Genomic DNA, 25,759 nt, shown 5'->3' on the forward strand with positions numbered 1-25,759 from the left:
GCACACGATTCGCCAGACCTCCCAAGAATCGAGTGCATATCCCGCTGCGAACGTCCCTTGAGGACAGGTGGGAGCCCCCTTCTCCGTTCTCATCGTAGAAAAAATCTTAATCAATCAATCGCGTTGAATGGCCTGTTAATTAAGTCCATTTCCAAAAAAGAAGCAGTGATTTCAGGAGAAATGCAGAGAAGTGCTCTGTAGGCAGACAGGACAGAGAGCCTTGGGAAAGCAGATAAGGAAGCTGAGGAAAAAGCGTCTGTACTCTCTGAGAGCCGGATAAGAAAAAAAAAGCAATGGTTGTATTCAGAGCAACAAACAACATTCAAGGTGACAGAACTAAGTCAATGGGGACAGTCTGCCATACATCATCCTTTTTCAAAATAGAGGACTTAAGTACCTCCATCTGCTCATGTCTCACAGAAAAGCCCAAGTCGAAAAGTCCGAAATTGATGCCAAAGCCATTTCAAGCAAGCGCCATTTCTGATCCGTCGCAATCCAAAAAAGCTCTGCTGTAATGTTGCAAAACTCGCCCAACAGCTTTCTACAAACATAGAGCACTGTGACTGGACCAGCTCAGCTGAGCCAATGGTAGTAGACCTGCTGAGGCTACTATGGAGTGTGGCTAGACCGACCTGCAGAGCAAATCCTTTTCTGCTGCTACGGTTTGTCAAGCTTTTAAAATCAGCTGACTATTTCAAAATTCTGCCACGTGACCAAAGCTTAACCCTTAATATCGGGGCAAACTAAGATAAATACACAAATGGTTTGCCACAGTGGTTTCAAAGTGCACATCGAATGACTAAATCACTTGCCGTACATGCTGCATGATATTGTAGCAGAACCCTTTCAAACAAGCAGCTCTCTAGCTCTGCATGTTATTGTAAAGAAGCTGTTGGAGACTTCCTCCTCTTTTCCGTCATGCTTGAGAAACACCGCTGGGAGTTGTGATCAGCTTTGAATAATAACTCCTGTATTTATGTACCTGCGCCAGTCTTCTGTGTTTAACTGTCACAGTAAAATTTGCACCGTTTCAGCCCTACCAGAACGTTAATTGGCTAACCTGTTGTTGTCCACATAGCGGATGAGCATGGGGTAAAAGGCATACAGATCCCTGCAGAGAACAGCAAACTCATCCAGGATGAGCAGCTCGGCCTCCTGAGTGTCTCCTTTACAATCTGCTTTGAGAAGCTCCTCTTCAGCCACCACCTTCACTGTCTTCTTCTTTAGTTTCTCCAGCGTTGGTAAGAAGTGGCTTTTCAGCAGGTCTGCACGAGCCTTGCTGATGATGGGTTGCACATAAACTGTACAATCAAACAAAAATAGAAACATTTATTTTTTATACAACACTTCTTATTTTACATCCACGCACAAAACAAAAGCTAATTTGAGCTAACCTGCAATTCTCTTCATCCATGAGGCCTCGTCAATGCCCAGATTGTTGTTGAGGATCTTGAGGATGTTGCCGAGGATGAGGCTGAGGTGCTCTGAAGTGATGGTGGTGCAGCAGATGCTTCCCCCGCCAGCGAGCAGGTTTTCGGGACCTCTCTCCCACCAGTAGGACAGGTAATTGCACAGCATGGGCAGCACCACCTCGATCACATGGGGCATCTCGGTGTACCGTGCTCCAGACTCAGCCATGTTGTTGATGTCCTTTATGAGACCATCAAGCCATGGCATTCCTGGACACATCTCTTCAACCGATTCTCGTATTCCCAGGGCTAAAAACACCACAATGGGAAGAATTTATTTAAATTTACTCCGCTTGCTTTTTATTTGTATGTAATTATATGTGACTCACCGCCTCGTTCTCGGGCACTCTTGGTGTTAAAAACGGAGCAGGGGTTGTGCGTGTTAAGCTTCGGCTCCAGAAAGGCTACGGGCATGGCCCCAGCCAGCGTGGCCAGACACTGACCAAGAGCTGGAAGCTGCCTTAGGGACACAAATTTAAAATATAATGCAATGACTTCCTTTTGCTGAGCTTTTATTGGTCAGTAAAGCATTTAAACTGAGGATACCTCTCCACATAGATGTTTTTCCCAGTGCCCAGCGCATAGAGGCTGGTTAAGATCCGATAACAAGACACTTGGACATCATCCACTTGGAAATAAAAGACAAAAAAATAAATAATGTATCTGAAACAACTCTAGCTATACAGAAAAAATGCTGCCAACTACTTTTTGTAATTTGTTTGCAAGAACATGTAATATTTTGTATTAAGTATTTTTTTCTTTGAAACTTTTGATCGGTTTCACCTATTTGCCAGCCACTTTGTTTACATGACCATGCTGAAATTTGTCTTTACTTTAGGAGGCAGATAAACCCCACCCCTCCAACGGTCCAGACACGCCTCAGCACCTCATGAACCTCTGTTAACATGTCTCCTGATATTATGCTGTTGTGTTTTGGCATTTGTCTCGATGATCTCCATGATCTTCATTTGTTTTAAAGGGTATTCATGGTCTTTTGGGGTTTTATTTACTTGTTTCTTGATATATATATTTTTTAATGATGTTTTTTGCTTAAGGAACCTTTTTGCTTTTAATTATGCATTAATTTTCCTTAGTTTTTTGGATTTAATTATATTTTAATTTAGATTTTTTTTCTTTGTTTCTTACTTTCCCCTAGATCAGAACACACATGAATAAAATTCAACCTTTAAAAACATTTCATGAAGCTTTTTTAAAACATGTGGTCAAGTTTAAAGCACATAAATCCTACTTATGAAGATGAAAGTTTCCTTATACATAAACAATATTGAAGCTTAACTGTTTTTCTGAAGCACAAATTGTGCAATTGCTACAAACTTGACAGTTTTTTTTTTTTTGCAGTCTCTCAAACATCAACTTTAAACAGTCACCCTTCTGAGTCATGACTTACAAAGCAGGTCTACTCCAAAGTGATGCTGAGTGATGTGTTCAAACAGAGCGGTTAGGATGGGGAGCAGAGCCGCCGTGGTGTAGTTGATGTTCTGTGACACTCCTTTCATCTGCGAGCGGGAGTGAGTGAACTTCCCCAGCTTTAGGTTCTCAAATGTCTTCTCCAAGTCCTCCGCTGCATTCTCAAAGAATGTCCTCAGCCCCACCCTCACCTGCTCCGAGCCTGACTTCATCACGGTCCTGTTTAGGGAAAAGAGAGGAGTAAAAAATGACCATAAGCAAATAAATAAATGTGCAAAAAAACAATAGATATGCATACATGTAATTACTCCTTAAGACTAGGTGCATTTTCAGCAATTCACTGTTCAAACCACTAGTTAATGAATTCCTATTGTTAAGCCTTGATGTGTCATAAAAGGAGAGAGAAACAGTCCCCAGGCATCAGCTGCAGCTCCTCAACACAAGACACCATTATGCATTGCTAATTTAGCCTTATTATGTGTGAGCTGCATTAATAAATAGAACAGTCTCTAAAGAGCAACAAAATCCTCGGGCAACATGTGCTGCATGAAATGGAGGCTGCCTCTTTAAATGCCAGGGGGACTGGCTGAGTTAATGCCACTGCTTCCCATAAGAATTATGACTGCTTAAAGAAAACATAACAAATATGTTTCTATATAGGATCCAGAGTACGTCACAGGCCCATTTAGTGATTTGTATTTAACTACAATCATCAAACTGGTGGCACTGTTGTTCTCTTCCTGTTTGAAAAATCTCAAAAGCCTCCAGATTTTTTTTTTTTGTGTTTTCTAGGCTCAACCTAATTTTCACCCACCTGGTGTCCAGAGTGTGTGCCAGAATGTGCAGACAGCTGACCATGGTGGTGGAATCACTCCCTGAAAAACACCAAACACATAAAAATCAACCTGGGACAATTTCCATCAATTTGCTTCAGCCAACAAGGAAATAATGTTACAGTAGTCAGAGTCAATAACCCAAATTAACATTGTTAAAATGGCTGTTTTAAGCTCAGATTTAATCATTACCATTTTGAGAGGAAAAAATGCCCCAGTTAAATCTATTTCTCCAATTGTTTTGATTATTGTTATTATTTTTAAATATGCTCCCTGCTCATCTTTTTGATCAATCAAGTTTCTTTGCATTTTTCTGTTATTCACTTTTAACATTTCAGACTGATTAGGAGACACGGTATGATCTTTTTCTTAAGTAATAATAGTTCTATGGTTTATAGAAAACATGTTTATGAAAGTTTTTGCAATCCCTTTAAAAAATCTATTTCAGCAGTTTTATTCATGAGAGTTTCAGGACCTTCCAGAATGAGCCCTTTCATGGCCATGAAAACACTTTAAGATAATATTCTGGAGCTATCCAGGGGGCTTGGAGAAGAGCTGCATTTCTTCTACCTGGACATAAGAAGATGTAAAAGGGGCATTCCATGCTAATTTGCTGAAGCTCATTTCCTGTTTGTGATGTCAGAAATCAGGACTCTTTAAAACGGCTTGTTTTAGACACAAAATTCCTAAAACCAAACACTGGCAGAAAACGTATAGATGTTTTTTTTCACGTTTGAAGTGTTTATAGTGGCAGTAGAAGCCCGCATGGCAGCAGAAAGGATGCAAAAGGTATGTTTTGCATAATATGTCTCCTCCAAATTAACCTCTGATTGTATCCACTCTGTTACTTCACAGTGTGCTACATTACAGCCATCAAGACCATTTGAGTGCAATAAAAAACATTTCCAAAACATGGAATAATTCTTTGCAGATTTGCACATAGACATTTCATACGAATGATAATCTATAAGAAATCATCATCTTACCAAAGAGTGAAATCCTATGTCTGACAAGAGCTGCCAGTTTACAAAACAAGCTGAAGACGTGAGGAATGAAAACAGAGAGGAAATTTTAAAATGACAGTAAAGGTTTGAATAGATTATTAGAAATAGGGAGTTATGGATTTGAAGCAGAAAAACTTTAACAAGTTGCACAGCTGAAATGTGGGAATTGCTACCTGGTGACCATTTCCTTCTCCTTGTTAGAGGCATAACCACTGCTGCTGAGGTTTTTGTTTGGGGAGGAGAGGAAGTACAGAGAGTGGTTCTTGAAGTACTGATCGATGAGAGGGAGAAGAACCTGACAGAGAGAAACAATGGCCTTTAGATTGCATCAGCTCGGATAAAATAATTATATCCCTTTAAATATGTTTGGTTGTATTTGCTTACTTTGGCAAAAAACTTGATTTCCTGTTCGTGAGGAGACCTGTCTGTTTTCCCGCTAGCAGCCATAGCCTCTGGATTGAGAAAAGATGTTTACTGCAAGCTAACTTCAGGGTAAGCCTCTTTTAATCTCATGTTGCAACAGCTTACCTAAGTGGGAGATAAACTCTTGGGCTGAGTCGACATATTTCAGAAGTTTCTTGAGAAATTTATAGGCAAACCTTTTTTCCATGGAGGACGAGTCCTGCTCTAAGCCCTTCAAACCTCTACAGAATAAAAAAGAAACCACTTATCTGTAAATAAAATTACTGATACCAAAATACTGGCTTTGAAGAGTATTTAAAAAGCATCTACTGATGGCTGTCAAGACATTAAAGATTAAGTTCACTTGGTTTTTCAACACATTTGTAGTGGAGTCTAGTATAAATGAATGCCTTAAGTCCATTTCTGTGGGAGAAAAGCTCTGGCGTTCCTGTTTCAGGAGCCAGAGCTGAGGGGAGTGGAAGACGGCAGGATCTGGAGTCTTATTTCCTGATATGGGGTGACAGTGGAACAGGAGATAACTGCTCGCCCTATAATTGGAAGGTTGCAGGTTCGAACCCCGCTCAGTTTGTCACTGTCATTGTGTCCTTGGGCAAGACACTAAACACTCCTTGCCTGCTGGTGGTGGTCGGAGGGATCGGTGGCGCCAGTGCTCGGCAGCCTCACCTCTGTCAGTGTGCCCCAGGGCAACTGTGGCTACATCATAGCTCATCCCCACCAGTGTGTGAATGTGTGTGTGTGACTGGGTGAATGACTGATTGTGTTGTAAGGCACCTTGAGGGGTTCCAGGACTTTAGAAGGTGCGATGTCAAATGGAGGCTATTTACCATTTGTTCAGACATCTCGCTTCTGATTGGCTACCAGCAACACAACTCCACCACCGACTCTGTTTGCTTTTAAACATTGATGTTTTACTCCACAAATAACTCAAACCTGAAGGAGTTCTACCATGTTATGGAGCTGCTAATGCTAACAGTTAGCTTCTACTAGCCAAGACGTGCTCTACTTTCTCCTGGATGCTAAAACAGCAAACATGTGTGAGTCCATGAATGCTGATTTGACATTATGATGTGCTAATTTCAATGACTTTTCTAACCCAAGGGTTTCCTCATCTATTTACTATCAGCGACTAATTTATTTATTTATTTGTTTTATTTATTCTTTATCTGACCAGGAAGGTCCCGCTGAGATTAAAAACCTCATTTTCAAGGGAGTCCTGGCCAAGAGGTGGCAAATGTTACATTTACAAAATGTTTTTGTTACAAAGACATGCTATGTACAAAATTGCAGAAGGCAATTACAACACAGGGAATCTGTCTCAAGGGTTCTCAGTCTGGTTTTAAATGTATTCAAGGAGATAAACTCAGTTAATTTCCAGTTTACCTGCAGCCTGTTCCATGCAGAAGGAGCAGAGTGAACAAAAGCCTTTTCGTCCAGTTTGGTGCGAGCAAATGGAACATAATGTAACTATTGATCATTTGCACACAGACTGTAGAAGTTACACTTCTCTGTCAGATTAAGTTACAGATGTAGGTGAGTAGTAATCCAAGCATGACCTTATTAATGAAGGTGTACCAATGTCCCAACCTCCTGGTGACAAAGAAGGCCATCCCACTCGAGAAGACAATTCACAGTGATGGGTCAGTGGTCTACATTTAGTAATAAACCTCAGTGAGGCATGATAAACCACATCAATTTTCAACAAGACACAGTGCTGAGGCATTCATATACAAAAGGTCTCCATATTCCAGAATAGAGAGAAATGTTGCAGTAACTGGTCGTTCAATAATGCAGAGAATAGCGGTAGAAGACTATTTTCACGTTAAGCCTGCATGTCGAACTCAGAGTAACCAATCATTTTTCAAAAATAACAAATTAAAAAATGGCTTCTCAGTGAACGTGATCTTTGACATCACATCAGTGACATACGCTCTGTGCACTGACCTTGTGATGGTATAGCCGTTAATTTGCAGGAAGCGAAAAAGGTCTTGAGCCTTCTCTCGGTCGCGGGCCTTCTCTTTGGCTGTCAGTGTGTCATAGGGCACCAACAGGGGGTGTGTTCCTCCACCTGAAACCACAAACAACGCTGTGTTCAGACATGATTTGCTCTCTTTTTTTTTTGAGTGTCTGAGATGTGGCGCAGTGGAAGCACCTCTCAGCTGAACCCATTTAGTCAAGACCAGCAAGGGTCTCAAGCACATTGAAACACCGCAACATAATCCACCCACTTGTGTGCATAAACAGTGTTTTTCTCTGTTTGGTTGGTGCCTTTGTGCAGAAGTGCTTCATTTGAGATTCACCTCGGCTTCCAAGGTCACTTTTTTTCTTCTTGGCCCAGATGTTATGGTAATTCTCAGCCATTACCTCCATCATCCCCTTGGATCAGGGACAAAAAGGGACAAACTCACTGAGGAGCACATCCAGCCCACAGGGCTCATTCACATTCAAGTCTTTGATCTCACATGCATCTGAGAGCTTTTTTTGTTTAAAGGAAGTGAAGAAAATAAAAGGTAAAAGTTGTGTTACCTGCAATTCTCTGGAAAGAACTACATTGCTTGTGTCTATTGGGCTAGGATTGAAGCCGTTGGCCTGGAAACGGAAACAAACAAACATTTTGTTATCATGATTTTTCCAAGCTAATAATGTTTATACGCAGATTACTCAGCACCTGAAGTAATCTATTTTGGTGTGAGATTGGCAACACAATGACTGCAAACAAGTACTGAAAAAAGTGTGATAAACTCTCTATAGTCTGTGATGTAAAAACAGGTGTGTATTTACTGGAATATGAAGCAAAATTATTTAAAACTGAAAATATTATGGAAATAACTGCATTTTCTAAGACAAATTTGTGAAAAAACAAATACCAACATTCCTTGACGTTTCTAAAGAGTGGTCTTAATCAGAAGTATTGGTAGGTACATATTTTTATGCTATTTCAAATTTACAAGCAAAAAGCAATTTCAGGCAAATTCATTTACTTCCTTGTGTTTGCAACAGCTACATAAAATATAAAAATTTTAAACGATAAATAAAAAAATACAGCAGTATTTTTTGTTACATAAATGTAGCCAAAGTTCCGACCAACAGTTTGATAAAATAAAATAAAAAATGTTGAGTACTTTTTAACTGATGATGATTAATAATATACAAAGATCAAACATTTTGATTGAATCAAAAAAGGCTCCCTGTCCAAGAAACACAAAGTTCGAAAAAAGATAAACAAAAAACATCATAAATTCATGCTGGTTACTGAAGTTCAACCCAAATGCATTTTAAATATTTTAACAACAAGCTATTATTGCTCTAGCTTAATAAGTTGGTGAGTAAAAATTTGTTTCTAACTTTATTGCTGATAAAAACTAATCTCGGAACTTTACTTGAGAAACTTGAGATATTTTTCTCAGTTTTTCACTCTCCCTCTGTTGAGACATGCTCTCTCCATCCTTTGTTCGGTCGACGCTCCAGCCCATCGCCATCATGCTCTTCAACGACTCCCTAACTGGCAATCTGTAGATCTCCTTCTCCTGGAGTGACACAAATTGAGATCAGAGTATAAACTTTAAAGAATGTATCTCTCTAGTGTGCCGTGCTGTATTCGACCTTTTCTGTCAGGCCTTTATAAGTCCTGAGCTGAGGATGAGTCTTCGCCTTCTCGTCCATACAGTCGCCATATTTCCACCCGAGCAGCACCTGCACTCAAGTAAACCACAAGAACTGAGTCTGTTTCTGATTAAAAAACTGATCGTACAGCATTTTTTATGTATTTGCTTCTCGATGAGCTTGTGTCAAACATTTTGACACATGTAACAAAGTCTAAGTAGAAACCATTACTACATAATTTATATCAAGAAAACCACCTTTAGTTACAACAAAACAAATCAACTAAATTTTTGCAATGAAAATGTTTTCCCTCCACTCTCATTTGGCCAAAATGCATTTTAACAACTGTTCTGTTGAGTATTTCTTTGTTTAGAGACTTTTTAATACCCCTGGTTGTAATTCTGCAGTTACCTTTTCTGCAGACCATTTCTCATGGCAATGCTCTGCATATTTGTTGGCAAAATGTTCAAGCTTTTCTGGCAAAACAACACTAAGGAGAAAAAAAGTGACAATTACTATACAAAGTTGTGTTGCACATTAAGTGAATTATAATTCCAGGCTTTAAAATTGCATACTTCAAGGTACTGATGGGTTTAGGGTCAAAGTTTCCCTGAGCATCGACAGAAACCGGTTTCTCAATAGCTGCACTGATAGAGGCATCCACGTAGTCCGGAGGCAAAGCCCCAGCAATGGCACTGAGACAAGGCATGGCCATCTTGAACAACTCTGGGTCATACTTCTGCATGAAGAGAGCAAGAAAGCTGGATTTGAATGTGCAATTTATCTCTTCAAATGCTGTTATGTGGCAATTCTAAAAAAAAAAAAAGGAAGTTTTACTTAACTAATTAAGTAATGTGTTTCAATGCCAATTTAAGTTGGATCGAGATAAAGTCGTGCAGCCTCTACAGCGACCAGGGGAAGAGACGCTAATGGAGAATTATTCAAAAGGCTGAGAAACTAGGATGCTACGAATTGGATCGACGATGGCTGTCCAGGTATTGATGCGTTCAGCCCAACTCTTTGGATGGACCTGCCTTTGTGAGCGGCCATTTAGTGAGATGTGCTGAGTCCAGCTATCTGACATGCTAATAAGGTGTTTGTCTAAATGAGTTTATAAAAGAATGCAATGAATTCTGTGATTTTGTTTTATTGAGCTGCGCTTGATCTGCAGAGTTTCTTTGTTTACGCTCTTCATTAAGAAGAAGTAAGAACATCAGGTGTGTTACAGAAATTACATTATAACTAAATGACAAGTTGCCTCACCCTTTGGGATAAAGAGTCAAAAACTCCCCAGAAGATCCTTTTGGTGAGAAGCAGTTCATCTTCAGATGCTGTGCCGAAGCTGCCCCAGCCCGATGGGAGGCAGTAGTACTTCCAGTTCTGCTCGTAGTGGTTGGTCAGCAGCTGGACAAGCAAAATCAAATCAAATCAAATCAAAGCTTTATTTATAAAGCACCTTCCGCAACCCTGTCAGGAAGCCCAAAGCGCTGAACATGGTACAGTTGTAGGTAAATATATTGAAAAAATCAACAATAATGATCAAACAACAAATAATAAGCAAACAACATTTTGGTTGTTGATGTCAACTTTACTTTAAAAACAACAAAAGCTGCAAAGTGCCAAATCCCATGGCACAGTGCAAGCATGGTGGCGCAGTGGTTAGCACTGTTGCCTCGCAGCACGAAGGTTGCAGGTTCAAAACTCGGCTGCGGCCTTTCTGCGTGGAGTTGCGTGTTCTCCTCATGCATGCGTGGGTTTCCTCCGGGTACTCCGGTTCCCCCCACAGATCACAACATGCCCTATAGGCTATAAATTGTAAGTCGCTTTGGATAAAAGCATCTGCCAAATAAGTAAACATAAACATAAATCCCCTGGATGTCTTGTAGACATTGTAATACGGGCTGCATTATGTGTATTTTATTATTAATATTTAGACTCTAGTAATTAAGGCTCAAATGCTGTGTCCAGTTGCACATCTGCAGTAAGATCATACATGTAAACATCTATGGATAGAGATGCAATAAAAAACAAATGTTTCTATATCTTTACAGGCTGGTCACAGTTTATTACATCACCAGCATTTCTTTCCAGCAACCTGTTAGATGGAGAGGAGCGATGGAGTCAACAGGCCAGTAATCACCGTCCGATACTTTATCTCCTCCATGCCCAATTCATGCATCTAATTTTTACCACTAAAAGTGTGTTACTTCCAACTCCCACTAAGCAGGTAATTCAGCAAACTAAGAGAATACATTTCAACTATGAAGTTGAGATTGTGTCAGAAATACAAGAAAAACACAATAAGCAAAATTCAAATATACGTGGGAAAAGAAAGCCTTAAACTATGTCAGACAGGTGGAAACACTGAAGATAAAAGAGATCAAAGATCCAAAAAGGGGTTTTTAAAATAAAGAAATAAATTGCTGCCAACCCTCAGAGGCATCTTGCAGTATTCAGTCAGCAAGGGCACGTCAAAGACGAGTCGGCGCAAGAGCTGCTGCAGCATGGAGGGACGAAGGTGCCTGCAGATTAGAGTAAGGAGATGAGAGTGCTGCTTCCTCGAGCATTTTCAAATTCTGAGTCAAGTTTTTCACTCTGATTTAACGGGATCTTTCACTCGGAGCTAACTTTAAACGTTCTAGAAAGTTTAAATAAAATACGGTTATTTCTAATTCATGCGATGTAAAATACATTTTTTAAGTGGATGACGTCTATTTTAACCCTAAATTACAACTTTCATACTTGCAAATGGACAGCAAGCACTCCTCAATGGCATCTCTCTGAGCCTTGGTCAGCGACCGGCCTTTAGAGAGCCGGTAGATGGTGTGCAGGGTGGAGTCAATGAGGGTGGCGTAGTGCTCAGTGCCAGCAAACAGAGGGGCGCAGCGGGTGAGGAGCGGCAGCATGGCCGTACCGATGTATCGGTTCATACCCAGGGCTGTCTCCGTGGTGCACAAACCCTCCTATAGACAAAATACATTACATGAGGCACGTGCAGCGTTATCTACACTTGCAATGAAACTGCAGAGTTTTGTGTTTGGGAAAGGACATCAGGTTGTTAAAAGAAAATAGCTAAAAGCTGTGTGTAAGGATCTCTGACTGATACAAAAGTGAGTGAATGAAACTGAGGATCTATCCATTTAAACAGAGCTGTTTGCTGCCTGATGGAAGGAATTATTTCCTCAGTTTATTTTAACTTTAGGTGTCGTCACAATAATACTCCTGACCAGGTCAGACAGCAGCCTTAGGGGTCGCTAAATAAAAAGTGAGTCCCATTAGATAGCCAAGCTTCTCCTAAGAGCCTCTTTTGCTGTTTAAAAACGAAATAGAATAAAATAACTGAGCTCACAGTCAAAGCGGAGCTCTCAGTATAACCGAATTACACCTCTCAGCTCCCCAGAAAACACTAATAAACTAGAGATGTCCAATGTTATTAACCAATATTGGGATTCAAATGTAATATAAATGACCCGCCATTATGCGTTTAATGACACAACATTTACATTACATATACATATTAGCCATGAAACTCTTCAACTACTTCTCCACTCATTCAAAATGTCCAAATATGACAGATCCAAGATCGTTTTTGAGATATTTGAGTTTGTTTGAAAACAACTGAATAAAAATGCAAAGGAGACATTTTTGTAGTTTTTGTCTATTTTGGTGTCAAAAGGTTAAACAAAAGTTTGCATTTTATATAAAAATTTTTGAAATGCATTTGCTTGTTTTGCACTATTGATTATGCAACAGCAGCTCTTTAAGACAAGCAGGATGGTTTTTTTTTTTTTTTTTTTTTACAAAATCTACTCAGAATGTATCATCCAGAAAAGCTCCCAGCTCTATTAGCCTGATTAATCTTTTCAAGCATTCAGGACTCCTTTATAATGATGTAGTTGTGGTTAGTGAACTTATACAACCGCAGGTTTTCATTAATATTCCACCTATAAATACCTCCTAATTCAATAGGTGAAACTAAAACCACCACCTAATGACACACTCTCATGTAACAGATCCTGTATCTCTGGCTATTTGTTGCTGCACCTCCGTGCTGTTGTCAGCTCTAATTACCGTATCCATGGAGGTAGCCGCCCTTAGGTCAGGGAGGAAGCCCACTTCCAGCAGATGTAGCAGAAAGCCTTGGTCTTCTATTCCATAAACCCGGTCTAAAAACAGCACCATGGGGGCTTTGTGGTCTGGACAGAAGCTGGCGGACATGTCTGGCTCAGTCACTGATCCATCTGAGAGAAATCAGACCACAAAGCAAGACATAACATTTTAACAGCCTGATCCAAGCAGGTGTGAGGTGGTGAAACACACAGGGTGATGCGTGCAGCACATTATGGCAAGTCTTATCTGATTATGGGAGCCGTGTGTATTCATTATGCAGCTATTTTCTTCTCGACTGTTTTCTTCTTTGGCTTGCTGACAGAGCTTGGGTAGCGATGTTTGCAGCATCGAATTAAGGAGCCAAGTTTGACATGCTCGCATGCTTATGCTGATCAATCAATAGCAAGACGGCTCACTGGAGGAATCGTCGAGCTTACTCAGAGCTGTGAGCAGTAAAGCATGGTGCTGATTAAAACTGTGTGAGCAGAGGATCAAATCAATAACTTTGTGCTTTGCATAAAATGTGCACTGCATTGTTACCCTCTAATATGAGCTAAATGCCACAATGTGACGTCCAAATATACATCTGATGTAAATATAAATTTGTACTGCTACCTTTGTTGACAACAGGCATTTTCAGGGGTATGCTTATAATTCCCACAAGATCTTCAGTGGGAACCAGAGAACGCAGGATGGCTCGAATACGTAGAGCTTCACCTTTTCCCTTGTTTATGAGCTGAAATGAAAAAGATCAAACTATTGCTTCTAATTCAAAGGTGTGAGTCTTTGCTTTCGATGTGTTAAACCAGCTTTTCTCAAAACAAACTATTTCTCCGTGGCCATTACATCATTCCTGAATTACGTAGGAATGCAGGTTGGAGACAATACAGATATTTGGGTACATTAGAAACCCAAAGCTTCTTATATTCAACAACAAGAAGACAATTGTGGTTTTAAGAGCCAGGAACACTTCAAAAGTGCTAGCAAGGCACTGTTAAATGTGCATACATGCATCTCAGGGGCACAGCGTCCCAAAAGGTCAATGAGTGCAGAGTAGAAAGACATAATAGCATTGCCCATATGGACCACCTCCTCCTCATCATCACCATCAGCAGATCTGCCAGAGAGAAACAGAAAAATATGTTTTTTTTCTTATCTTTTTCAAATTACCTTGGAAAAGTGCACACAAAAACAGGCCAATGGCTCATTTTAATGATGCTTAAATTCTGCCTTACAGATCAGAGCTGACTTGCTGCACAGAGCCTGGCAGGTCCAGAGCAGGTGTCTCAGAGATCTTAATAGCTTCCTTCATAGCAGCCAGCAGACCGTGTCCTCCTTCTCCTCTGAGGGCCGGTCCAAAACATTCTGGGCGACGGATGAGCAGCTTGACCACAACGCTGGAATTCTCCTCTACGCTCTCTCCTTGAACACGAAAACAAAACCATATGAGTGTATGGAAATGTAAAATAAAACAAAACTAAGTAAGAGGGTAAAGCCGGATCAACTGGAGGGTAGGTACTGCCATACCATTGACAAAAACAGCAAAGCGCAAGAAGGACAGATATCGCTCTCCTTCTATGGGGTCCCAGCCAATGTCAGGGTAACCTTTAGCCAGAAGCATCGGACAACTCTGGAGACCACATCCAGCCAAGTATGTGACCACCTGCAGGTGATTTATACAGAATAATTCACATAATACCCATAGACAGTTTAAATTAATCTATGCATAAAGCTTTTTCTGTTTGCACTGATCTTCAATAACAATTTGGCATTCTTTTTAATCGAGCAGAATGCATTTAATACACATTAACCTTATCCAGGTCTGGTTCTTCCAGAGCCAAAGCCAACCCGTTGTTGTCCATCACAGAGGAAGCTGCAACATCGAGAGGAGTGGAGCCCCTCATGGATGGTGAAGCTGCAACACAAAGCACTCCTCAAGTCAGCAAACAGCAGCTGGTGCCGTTAAATGCTGATGCAAATTAACCTCTACCAGCAGGGGGCGGTGTTTTCACGTTTTAAAATTTAACAAGCAACGGATTTGTTGAACCCTAAACCCTAAACCTGTTTGGTCAAAAAGCTTCAACAGGTTGTACGGAAATACTTAAATTAGATAATGTGATTATTTACTACTTTTTAATAGAGTTTAACTGTCATACATTGTTTTCATTATGTCGTTAAAAAGAAAAAGTGTTTACTTTGATCAGTGAATTATTAACCATTATCCACGATAAGAAGCAGAGCTGCACCCACCTAAACCCACACTGCTATTCTCCAGCAGGTAGCTGAGGTGGTCGAACATGGCTTTCTGGTTCTGGCGGCTGATCCGGCAGAAGTAGCACAGGAAGCGACAACAGCTGGCCACCATTTTAGGGAATGCAATTTCCTGTGAGTTGGAACACAAAACTGTCCTTGAATGCATCCCAGGAACACAAAATGTGTCTCGGGCTTTAAGGCACATAATCTATAAGTTATTAATTGACTTTGCTAATATTGCAGAAGTGAAAACACTCACTAAAAAAACATTCTGAGAGGCTGTTCCTCTTATCTGCACATTTCAGGCTTCCGACTATAAATACTTGAACGTGTCTTCATTTATTGTTGACATATAAAAGACCTGACGTATTTATACACTGGCAGTCACCCGGTGCCATTTTCATTCTTCTGCCAAGACACTGTCAGAACCATCAATACACAGCCGGCAACTGCAGCGGCACTTCACAAACAGTCTGCTTTGTTAGAGGGGAGGTGTTGGGAGCGCTGTGCATTCCCTTTTAATTGACAGCAGAGGTGAATGCAACAGCAGAAGTCTTCAAACCTGAGATTTGTCTCCTCCAAGCACATTAACCATGACCTCCATCACAGTCTCGTGCATTCCCAGGATTCTCATTAGGTTTGGATGCTGGTAAAACACCTTGTTGTTCATGATGTCACTGGAAAAGATAATTGAGATACTTTTGATCACTGGAAATAATCATCTTTGAGAATTAGCTTTTTATTTAGCAGCTTACCCAAGTCCATCGATCATGAGCTTTTCCTCCTCCTTTCCCATTCGAACAGACAGCAGAGACCTAATCTGACCAAGGGAGGCCAGCAGGTGGATGGTGTCTTGGACTGAAGCAGCACTGATGGTGTAGGTCTTCCTCATGGCCCGTAGCAGCTCACCAATGCTGTCATACTGCCTCCTCAGCAGACTGAACATCTTACGAACTAGTTTTGGATCCTGGATATGGCACTCTTGAGCCCAGCTGACCATGGTCTGAGAGATGAGCTCCTTCAGGTTAGCTAAGAAAAAAGTTAAGATCAATTAACAAAATATTTACCTTTTATACTTTTATGTGCTGCAATTTTTCTGACCTAAAAAACTCACCCACACACCAAAAAAGGATTTAACAAATTAGTTTCCTAAAAGATTATGTACTCACCAAAAAAAGACATCAAATATCATCCAAACAGCAGTTAATACCTCACAGCTTTTCAAAATAAAATTTTGTTTAAAAGTGCAGCAATTAAAAACAAATATTCAAAACATTTTATTTTCTCAAATAGGATAGAAAATAGACGTTTATCTTTCAGAGAAAAACACCATTAGACTATTTCAGCAGCCTTGAGTAAGCATTGCTATTGGGCTTGGAAGGAGAAGAAAATCTTCCTTTGCATTTTTATAGGTGAAAATAAATGTTTTTAATTGTGCTTTTTGACCCATGAACAAACACACACACACACACACACACACACACACACACACACACACACACACACATGGTTTTGATTCTATGGGCGATTCTTTTCTGACACAAAGTCTTTAATGCAAAATAAAATTAAGTGAAAACCAAAAATGTAACAAATTTTGTGTTTAGTTGATTTGGTTGTAAAATAAAACCATTAGGACTGTAAATCTTGTAGAGTTTAAAAGCTGGTTAATTTACCCTTGAAAGGCAGTCAAAATGCATTTGTAGGTTGAGGAGCAGAGTCCAGTAAATGGGTTGCAACCATGAAAACTTGCCAAATCTTCTCTGCCAAACAGCTCATTCTACTCTTGTTCGATGTCATTTATTGGACTGGATGATTGAAGTCAGAAGAAATGAGATATAATGGCTATTTATTCGTGCCTGCTGCTCATGGGCTCTATGGTGTGGCCCTATTCAGACACCAACTGACTGCTGAAGCAGGGACTATTCTTACTGGTGCTGCCAACCAGACACAAGGAATACCAGAAGCCCAAAATAAGAGCCAAGGGCAGAACAAGGTGTTTAGCATTGGCAGAGAGGACTTGGCATGTTTATTCATGGGCACTCAACTATGCTGCTCAACCCATATATGCACAACCCTTCAAAGAAATTGTGACATTATTGAAATACGTGTTATTTGTGAGGTAAGAATGCCCACTAAAGGGTTAATACTTGTGTGGTAATTTTACAGTTCATGCTGTGAGTGGGTGACCCTTAACGCCTCATTAAACTTGATCAATACATTTCTTGGGCGAGGGCATATGCTGTAGAGTACAAATAGAAACCACCAGCAATGTTGTGATAGAAAAACTTCCATATATCTGGGTGGTTTTTGATGGGATGAAACCAGAATGATGACAGATATGAAACACGCCCGTTACCAAAAGGTGTGAAGCTTCAGTTTGTTTTAAAAATTAGAAGCAACACTTTAACCTCACAACCATCATGCTTCACAAGACCTGATTCTCATGTCAATCCACAATCATGTACTGTACGTACACACACACACACACACACACATACACACGCTCATCTTTCTATACTTGTGAGTACCCGTCAACCATTACTGGTCTAACTAAAATTTTATTCACACTTCTGAAACCAAATATCAGGTGATTTTTCATTCTGGGGACCAGCCGTCCCCATCATTTCAAAATGTCCTCATGTTAAACATCCAAACAGTGTCCTCTTAATGCAGTCTATTCAAAGTACACACACATACTTGTATTTATATGTTTGTGTGAACCTTCACTGACTTCCATTAACTTTAGTGTTTCCACTATGCCAAACCAATGGGGTTCTTTTCCTAACCCTAACCTAAACTACATAAACTAAACGCTAACTCACACCCTACCTCTAAAACCAAGTGTTAGGGTGCTTAGCAGGGGCGGCGTTAGGCCCGGCTACTTGGGCTGAAGCCCCGGATGTTTCATGAAAAGCCCCGGATCTAAATCGCGGAAGTAACATGCAGTACCAAAGTCCAACAGAGAGGGAGCAGCTGGCAGGAGTTTGTATACAGCCTGCCTGAGCCTCCACCACTGAAGAAGAAGCCCTTCAGCAGCCGGCTTCTTCTGCAGTCTGCCTGAAACGCATGAGTGAAGACGGGCATAAGGACATTTTTTAGACCAAAAGTACCGCGACAGAACCCCAGCTTTGATGAGACTGGTGTTGACTCAGGTTTGTGAGTCTGATTTGAAAATATTTGTTGTGCTGCTGGTTTGCCTAAAGTTAGCTTATCAGGTAAAGTTGTTGGAGAAAGAAAGGGAATATTTACTATCATCTCACACTAAACACTAAACAGGAACAATACTCTGCCCTGAAAATGCTTAATATGTAGCTTCAGGTTAAAAATTATGTGGTACAAGACATATATGATGTTGACTAGTGCGTGTCATGCGCGCGCGTGTGTGTGCGTGTGTTAAGCCCTGGATGTTCTTCAGTCCTTAATCCGCCCCTGGTGCTTAGCATTGTGTGGATCAGCACAATGTCTTCACAATGTGGAAATGTCCACATGTTACAGGTTAAAACCAAAATGTGTCTACTTAAATATATAAAAACAAGTACACACACAATCACACACACACACACACACACACACACACACACGTATTCTCGATCCATATATTTCAGTGTTGAGCGCAGCTCTCCAACGTTTACCCTTCAACAAACAGATGTGTCTTGTCAAGAGTTTCCCAGATAAAAACCTGCTTCTTTTATGACATAAGACCGCGCGCGCGCGCACGCACACACACACACACACACACACACACACACACACACACACACACACACACACACACTTGTCTCACACAAACACGCACCGATTTCTTCAAGACAAGTTGTCATGTCTCACCATTAAATGCTATAGCTGGATGAGCCATTTTTCAGGAAGGAAAGAGACTTGTGCTCTCCTTTTAGTTCATTTCTATAAAAATAATGGCCATGACAGTGGCGCCTGTATCTTCAGGGTTTTTAAAAACGAGAAATTATGACTGGAGCTGCAGCACGAAACACATTATGTCTCTTGTTCACTCGTTTCTTTGCCATACACCAAATTTCTAAATAGATTCACCAAAAAAAATGCACTTCTAAGCAGTGAAATTATAAAAAGTTGTGTATTATCCTAAATTCAATTGAATAGAAACATTTTGAAGATTTTGTTTCTTACAGAAAACTGTGCAAAATGCTACTGCTAAAAGCATAAAGTAAACCAATTTATGCATAAACATTCTCAATGTCACATTACGAGCCACTAGAAGTGTGTGGTGGTATATTTTTGAGGAAAGGCACTTTCTTTTGATTTATTGAACAATGTTTTTGAGCTACGATCTTTAACTGGATGTCAAGGACAAAAACGTATGCATTCAGACTAGTTTTAATGCACTTAATGCATCGTATGTATTTTAGAGACAAGCGACCGATTCCTTGATGATGTTACACAAACTAAAACAGACTTAACATGTTAAAAATGTTTCATTTGGCATTTTTTTCACTAATATATATGCCTCTGATTAAATGCCATCTTTACATGCTGAGAAGCAAAATTTGGTCCAGCTTCAAAGTGCAAGATGAACAGAAACCCTATTTTTGATCATTTATATTTTTATTAACGCTATCATTCAGGATGTAATGCTCTGTTTTGCTCCAGTTCAAATGTAAACAACATGATGCTAATTCAACAGCCCTAACGCTATAACAAACAAAGATCTCCACAGCTATGACACCAAGCATTCTTTTTAGGAGTGAAGCATGTCTGTCTGAATTGTGTGCAACAGTTTTAAAACCATCCTATCAGAGTCAAACCAAATCCCTGTGGGACAATTGGGAACTACATTTATTTCTGGGATTTCACAATAAGTTTCAGAAGCAGCAAAACATTGTCATTTATGTCAGATAAAAGCCGTTATCTGGTACAAAAGAAGTTTGATGTTCATTTTTCCTGCTGCAGCAGAGCCACTTAGTGATGATGAGGGGAAAAAGGCATCACTTATGAACAAAACTCCTACTGTGTGCAGCAGCCTCAAGTGATGTAGCTGCAATTCAGAATGAAAGCAAACAAAACAAAGTGAAGTGCATTTTTATATGAACTCATTAAAAACATATCTTGCAATCGGTCACCTCAAGGTCTTTCACATGAGCGTTGCTTTTGCAACCACTCCGGCTCTGCAATAAAAGAAGAGTTTGATTGGATTATTTTTCCTGAGTTCCTCCTTTTGGTTTTATTATTTTTTCCTGTTTATATATGGTTTAATCAGGTCAAGGGCCAATGTTCTTTATTTATTTTATTTTGTACATTTCTCTTCTTTCCCTCTGCTGACAGAAGATGCTCTTCACTGTGGTGACTCTCCTCCTCCAACCTCTATATTAGCATAATGAAATAGAAAAGAAATTGAAATGGAAATGACTGCTGCACAGTAACTCAGTCTACATGACAGCCACTCGCGGACAAATGCAGGACAGGCTGAGGAACTATAAAAGCAAAACAAGAGGGTCTTGAGTTTATTCTGTCCTTTGTGGTGAATTGAGTTTTAGTACAAAAACAGACAAACAAGTGCAGAGGAATAAATAACTGATTTTGACATTTAATTGCAAAGCGTAAAGTCTGTTTAAGAAGCCATTTTAGGGGAAACTATTTGACTTTGATCATTTAGGTTTTAGATATTTAAACTTTTAAATAGTTTAACATATTTAATAAGTCCTATGTTGTGTCATTCTTTCTGAATAGAGTAAAGAAATTGGATCAATCACAAATTATGTAAAGTTTAAGCCTGGATCACATGACCGGATTAAGTAGTCAGCCAATTCTCAAAGCATGAGATACCAGGCATCTGATGATAAAAAAAATCACGGATATACCAGTGTTGGCCATACTGTGTGTGATGTGCAACAACTCAGCAAATACTATACACAAATCACTTTCACTCATGAACACTCCCCACTCAGACCGAAAATCTTGTTAGACATAACGTTACTTTGAAGAAGAAAACTGAAGAGGGCATCTACTTGTTAATTTAATTAGTCTGCAATGGTATGGTGGTAATCTAGTACGAATGCCTTGTAAGTCATTTTCTGTGGATAAAAGCTCTCACGCTCATGTTTCAGGAAGTAGAAGTTAGCGGGGGGGGGGGGGGGGGGGGTTGTTGCATGGCCAAATTTAGAGTCTTACTGATTATTATTAGAAATTCAAACATCACACCTCACATTAGCGAACATCAACAAAACTCTTCTACTGCCTTCATTTGATCTGCAACTTTGATGTTTGATTTCTACAAATAACTGAAGGAGTTCTGCCGTGTTGTGGAGTTGCTAATGCTAACGACTAGCTTTTATAAGCCGAGAAAAGCGCTGCTCTAGCTGCAAAAATCAACACGGACTTCTCAGTCGCAAGCAAAGTTGGGTGAGTCCATGGATAATAAAATGTCATTGATCTGTGAGGCTTTTCCTGACCCAAACATTTCCTCATCTATTCTGTTTTTGCAGCAAATCCAGGAAATAGATGTGGACTATTTTTGTGTTCAGCATGCATGTGATACTCAGAGTAACTGATCTTATTCAAAAAAGAACAAGTACCGTATTTTCCGGACTATAAGCTGCTACTTTTTTCCCACGCTTTGAACCGTGCGGCTTATAATGAGGTGCGGCTTTACTGAATATTTTCCTTCACCTGCCAGGGGGCGCTTTAGCAGAAAGTGAAACAGGTGGAAGTCAAAAGTGGAAATTGAAGAAAGTGCTCATTTTAATTTAGCACATGCAGCAGCCGGCAGGACGAAGATTTTTTTTTCAAATCCATACCCCCTCATCATCGTGACTACACGTATGAGTTCATATGATGCCGCATTTAAGTTGAAGGCCATCGATCTGGCAGTAAAGGAGGGAAACAGTGCTGCCGCACGTAAGCTTGGCATGAATGAATCCAAGGCTCAGCGCTGGAGACGGTAGCAGGAAGAACTCATTCAAGCCAGCTTCACCCGGGGATGATGACAGCAACACGGACAGCGACACTGACATCGCCACAGAAAAGGTATGTGACGAAGCTCTTCTGAGGCTGTTCAACTCCGACACTGAAGAAGAGGACTTTAATGGCTTTAGTGCGCAAGAGGAAGATGAGAGCGAATGACTTCTTCTGGTAGGCAAGTGTGTTTTATTTAATAACCAGGCGTGTTTTGTGTGCAGTTTTTATTTTCTAATCATCCGGGGCTTATTAATGCTGTGTCAGGGCTGTTCTTTTCTTCTAAACATGCAAATTGCCGGTAATAACGTGTCAGTTCTGTTTTTATTTTATAACCATCCAGAAATATAAATGCTATCAGTGCTGTTTTCTTTTCTAAACTTGCAGGTACGTTCACCCGTGTTTAAAATTTGTTTTGTTGAATTAAACAACAACGAAAAACCTCAGTGTAGCGTCTTTCTGTCTAATTATCTTATGCTATGGCCATACATGCGCTGTGCGCCGGAGACCTGCATGTGGCTGCTGTGCCGCGGCTTGTATTCGAGTGTGGCGTGTGTGTGTAGAAAACCTTTTTATTTTTTTTTGTTGGTGCGGCTTATATTGAGGTGCGCTCTATAGTCCGGAAATTACGGTAATGTTTCTCAGTGCACCTCATCCATGAAAAAAGTACAAAAAAGCAAAGACAAGTTACTCCTTACATGGTGCCGACTGTTTCTTCTCCTTGGGCTCTTGTGCTTTCTGTGACTGACTTTTGATTTTGTTCACCAGCATAAGGAGGCGACCTTTAATAGATGTGTCTTGCTCATCATCATCTTCCTCCATCGGGATTCCTACACAAAGACAGAAAAAGATGTACGTGACGTAATAAAACAATATCCTTCTGCAGCTTCTTGTGGGTTTAACAAAAGTCTCTTTTCACGTGTCTTCCTGTCAGACTCGAAGACTGGTTTCGGGAGTACGAGCTTTATTAGAGACTGCTGGCTGCAAGCGGTGCTGGAAAGGCTGACGGAAGGATGAGGTCTGAGTTAGAAAGGTGGAGGTTCAGCTGTATTAGCTTCTGAATACTCTGATCATGGAACACGGTGGAACGATGACTGAGTGAAGAGCCGGTGTAGCGTCTTCCATATAAAGACATGGAAGACGCAGGTGCAACGTGGAGGGAATCCCCGCGAGGGGCATGCTGGGTAATGTGGTCCGAGACAGAAGCCGGTCAGCTGAGAGAGCCCGGCCTGGGGGCTTGGACTCTGACACTTCCAGGATGCGCACTTTGAGCGTATTTCTCGGCAATAACTCCTATTTCATTGTTTTCAATATGAAAGAGTGTCATGACAAGTTGGACTGTTTTTTGCTTGACTGTATAGTAGGGTCGGGGAATTCTATTATTCATCAGAGCATCAAGATGTCAGAACAATTATGGAGGCACTGAACTACAATTCAGCTGAGAGAAGGAGAAGCACAAACCTTTTATAAAGCGCTGATACAAATCTGATGTTGCTGACACAACAGCAGAAATGGATCATTATTCGACATTTTCTTTAATTCTGTTTTGATTGATTTGAAGAGGAAAAAGACCAAATCCTAAATTTTATTAGGTGGTATTTAGGAAATGCCTGACATTTTATTTCACATCACATATTTCAGAGTTTATTAATCATCAGGGGGTGTTTCAATCAAAGGACACAAATTATGATCCATTTCACTTCACATGCACAAATAATGAATTATGAGAGCCTATTGGCTTTCCATACTTCCTCCCTCATGCTGCCACAGAACTCAGAAGAACAAATCTCTTCCTCAAAGCTGATTTGAAAGAAACAGGAAGGTTTACAAGCTGTATTTGAACTTGAGTGGTGGGATAGTATATTTCTTTATCTTTTATCTTTTAAGAAAAGGAAAAAAAAACATTTATTCTCTTCTAGATGAGAGCTGTGATTGGCTCTGATGTATTCTTTGTGTGGTTTTCTGCACCCCTCTGACATCATTACAAATATGTGTACTTTCAGTTAAAGTATAACAAAACAAAAATAACTATTTTAAACTTTTCAAAGTATTCCAAAGCCAACAAAGCCACACCACAATTCAATAACCTGTAAACCAAAAATTCATTGAGTCTGCCTGTTCATTGATCTGTTCATGATTGATGTTTGTTGAAGCAGCAACCAGAGCCTTCCAAATCTTGTTAGAAGAGATGAGCTGTCTTCCCAAACCTTATATCTCATGCCTGAGAAAAACCCACTACATCAGAGTGTGAATCAGAAGATGGAGGGGAACAAATCGTTACTCACCTTTAAATCCTGAAATGGCCTTGGACCTAAACATGACTCAGATTTACTGACCTCACGGCTACTGAGGTGGACGCCACTCTAAATGGAACTCTGAACTGAAGTGCCTTGCTTTTATTCAATTCCTTTTATTCTAAATGAGGAAAAAAAGAAAACTAATCTAGTAGTCCTATGGTTTATATAAAACATGTTTATGAAGTTCTTTGCCTAACATGCCTCTCATATGAGGCCATCTCAGCAGTTCTGTTCTTGACATTTTCAGTACTTTGCAAAATGACCAGTTTCCAGGCTCTGTCACTTTAAGAAAACAAACTGAAGCTGGCCACACCTACCAATCTCTTGATTGGCTGCTATAACATAAGCACCCACATCTGAGAGGGGCTTGGAGTAGAGCTGCTGCTCCTCCAGCCTTAAAGGGCTAGTGGGGGCATAGAGCCTGGGCAGCAGTACTGAGTCTGGCCAGCAGTAGCTCAACAGGTTGAGCGGGTTGTCCAGTATCTTAGGTGTGTTCTTGCTGTGTGGAATTTCTAATTCCATACTGTAGTTCTTTTTTAAATCACAGAACAGTTTTGTCACCTGTTTTCCCGCTACGTTTCGTTTGCGGCTGCAGACTTCCTCAGGCTGACGCTGATGGTAGCGTCACTTCCTTCTCCGTTTATCCGCGGGCAGCAGAGGACGTTGTCGCCCTCTGCTGCCCGCTCTCCCTTCTCCGACGATGCAGTCCCATGCGCGGTCCAACGTGTAAACTCCATCGTCCCTGTTCATGGTCCCACATCCAAGTCTCCTTATCTCGATTGCTTCTTTAATCCATCTTTTGTATTTTTGTTGTTCGTTGTTTATGATCCTTGTGTTGTCCCAGTCCATTATATGGTGTTCTCTTGTGCAGTGATCTGTTACGGCTGACTTCTTTATTGTGCTTTCTGCTTCTTCTTTTGCTGCTCTTGTGTGTTTTCGACTTGTTTCTTTCTCGCACTCCTTTCTATGTTCTATTGTTCGTGTGTTGAGTTGGCGTCCGGTTTCTCCTACGTATGTTTTATTGCAGAGTTTGCATGGGATTTCGTAAACGACTCCACATTTAAGTCCAGCTGGTATTTTGTCTTTTGGGTGCACTAGTCTGTTTCTAACTGTTGTGTATGGTTTTGTTGGTGTGTTTATGTTGTGTTTTTTCATTGTTGCTCTTATTTTTTCTGTTATGCCTTTAATGTATGGTAGGGTTATCACTGGTTTTGGTTCTTGTCTTTCTGGGTTTCTGGTTCTTTGCTTAGGTTGTTCTTTTCTTTCTGTTGTTGTTTGTTGTTTTCCTTTGTTTACTGCCCATGTCGGGTATCCGCAGGTCTTTAAAGCATGATGTATGTTTGTCCTCTTGTTTACGGTCTCTTTCTTCTGTTATTATGTTTGCTCGGTGATATAATGTTCTGATTACAGACATTTTG

General features: G+C 40.4%; 1 protein-coding gene across 7 annotated transcripts in view; it reads right to left on the reverse strand.

The window, feature by feature from the left end:
- The window catches only part of LOC107392446 (ryanodine receptor 3), a 129,941-nt gene that overhangs the window by 29,470 nt on the left and 74,712 nt on the right, over positions 1–25,759 (reverse strand). For all 7 annotated transcript variants that reach the window (XM_070546664.1, XM_070546666.1, XM_070546663.1 and 4 more), the window contains 30 exons: positions 22,743–22,874; positions 15,876–16,149; positions 15,683–15,797; positions 15,118–15,250; positions 14,679–14,782; positions 14,395–14,530; positions 14,103–14,289; positions 13,876–13,984; positions 13,483–13,603; positions 12,829–12,998; positions 11,500–11,720; positions 11,189–11,279; positions 10,021–10,161; positions 9,333–9,496; positions 9,169–9,247; positions 8,758–8,847; positions 8,535–8,681; positions 7,681–7,743; positions 7,455–7,530; positions 7,099–7,222; positions 5,263–5,378; positions 5,119–5,186; positions 4,908–5,029; positions 4,717–4,766; positions 3,712–3,772; positions 2,878–3,116; positions 2,016–2,097; positions 1,799–1,929; positions 1,395–1,718; positions 1,061–1,301 (listed from right to left, as the gene is read on the reverse strand). In XM_070546664.1, the coding sequence (XP_070402765.1) occupies positions 1,061–1,301; positions 1,395–1,718; positions 1,799–1,929; positions 2,016–2,097; positions 2,878–3,116; positions 3,712–3,772; positions 4,717–4,766; positions 4,908–5,029; positions 5,119–5,186; positions 5,263–5,378; positions 7,099–7,222; positions 7,455–7,530; positions 7,681–7,743; positions 8,535–8,681; positions 8,758–8,847; positions 9,169–9,247; positions 9,333–9,496; positions 10,021–10,161; positions 11,189–11,279; positions 11,500–11,720; positions 12,829–12,998; positions 13,483–13,603; positions 13,876–13,984; positions 14,103–14,289; positions 14,395–14,530; positions 14,679–14,782; positions 15,118–15,250; positions 15,683–15,797; positions 15,876–16,149; positions 22,743–22,874 (4,111 nt within the window). The remainder of the gene's footprint in view (positions 1–1,060; positions 1,302–1,394; positions 1,719–1,798; positions 1,930–2,015; positions 2,098–2,877; positions 3,117–3,711; positions 3,773–4,716; positions 4,767–4,907; positions 5,030–5,118; positions 5,187–5,262; positions 5,379–7,098; positions 7,223–7,454; positions 7,531–7,680; positions 7,744–8,534; positions 8,682–8,757; positions 8,848–9,168; positions 9,248–9,332; positions 9,497–10,020; positions 10,162–11,188; positions 11,280–11,499; positions 11,721–12,828; positions 12,999–13,482; positions 13,604–13,875; positions 13,985–14,102; positions 14,290–14,394; positions 14,531–14,678; positions 14,783–15,117; positions 15,251–15,682; positions 15,798–15,875; positions 16,150–22,742; positions 22,875–25,759) is intronic.

The sequence above is a fragment of the Nothobranchius furzeri genome, chromosome 18, assembly GCF_043380555.1.
Source record: "Nothobranchius furzeri strain GRZ-AD chromosome 18, NfurGRZ-RIMD1, whole genome shotgun sequence".
NCBI lineage: Eukaryota > Metazoa > Chordata > Actinopteri > Cyprinodontiformes > Nothobranchiidae > Nothobranchius > Nothobranchius furzeri.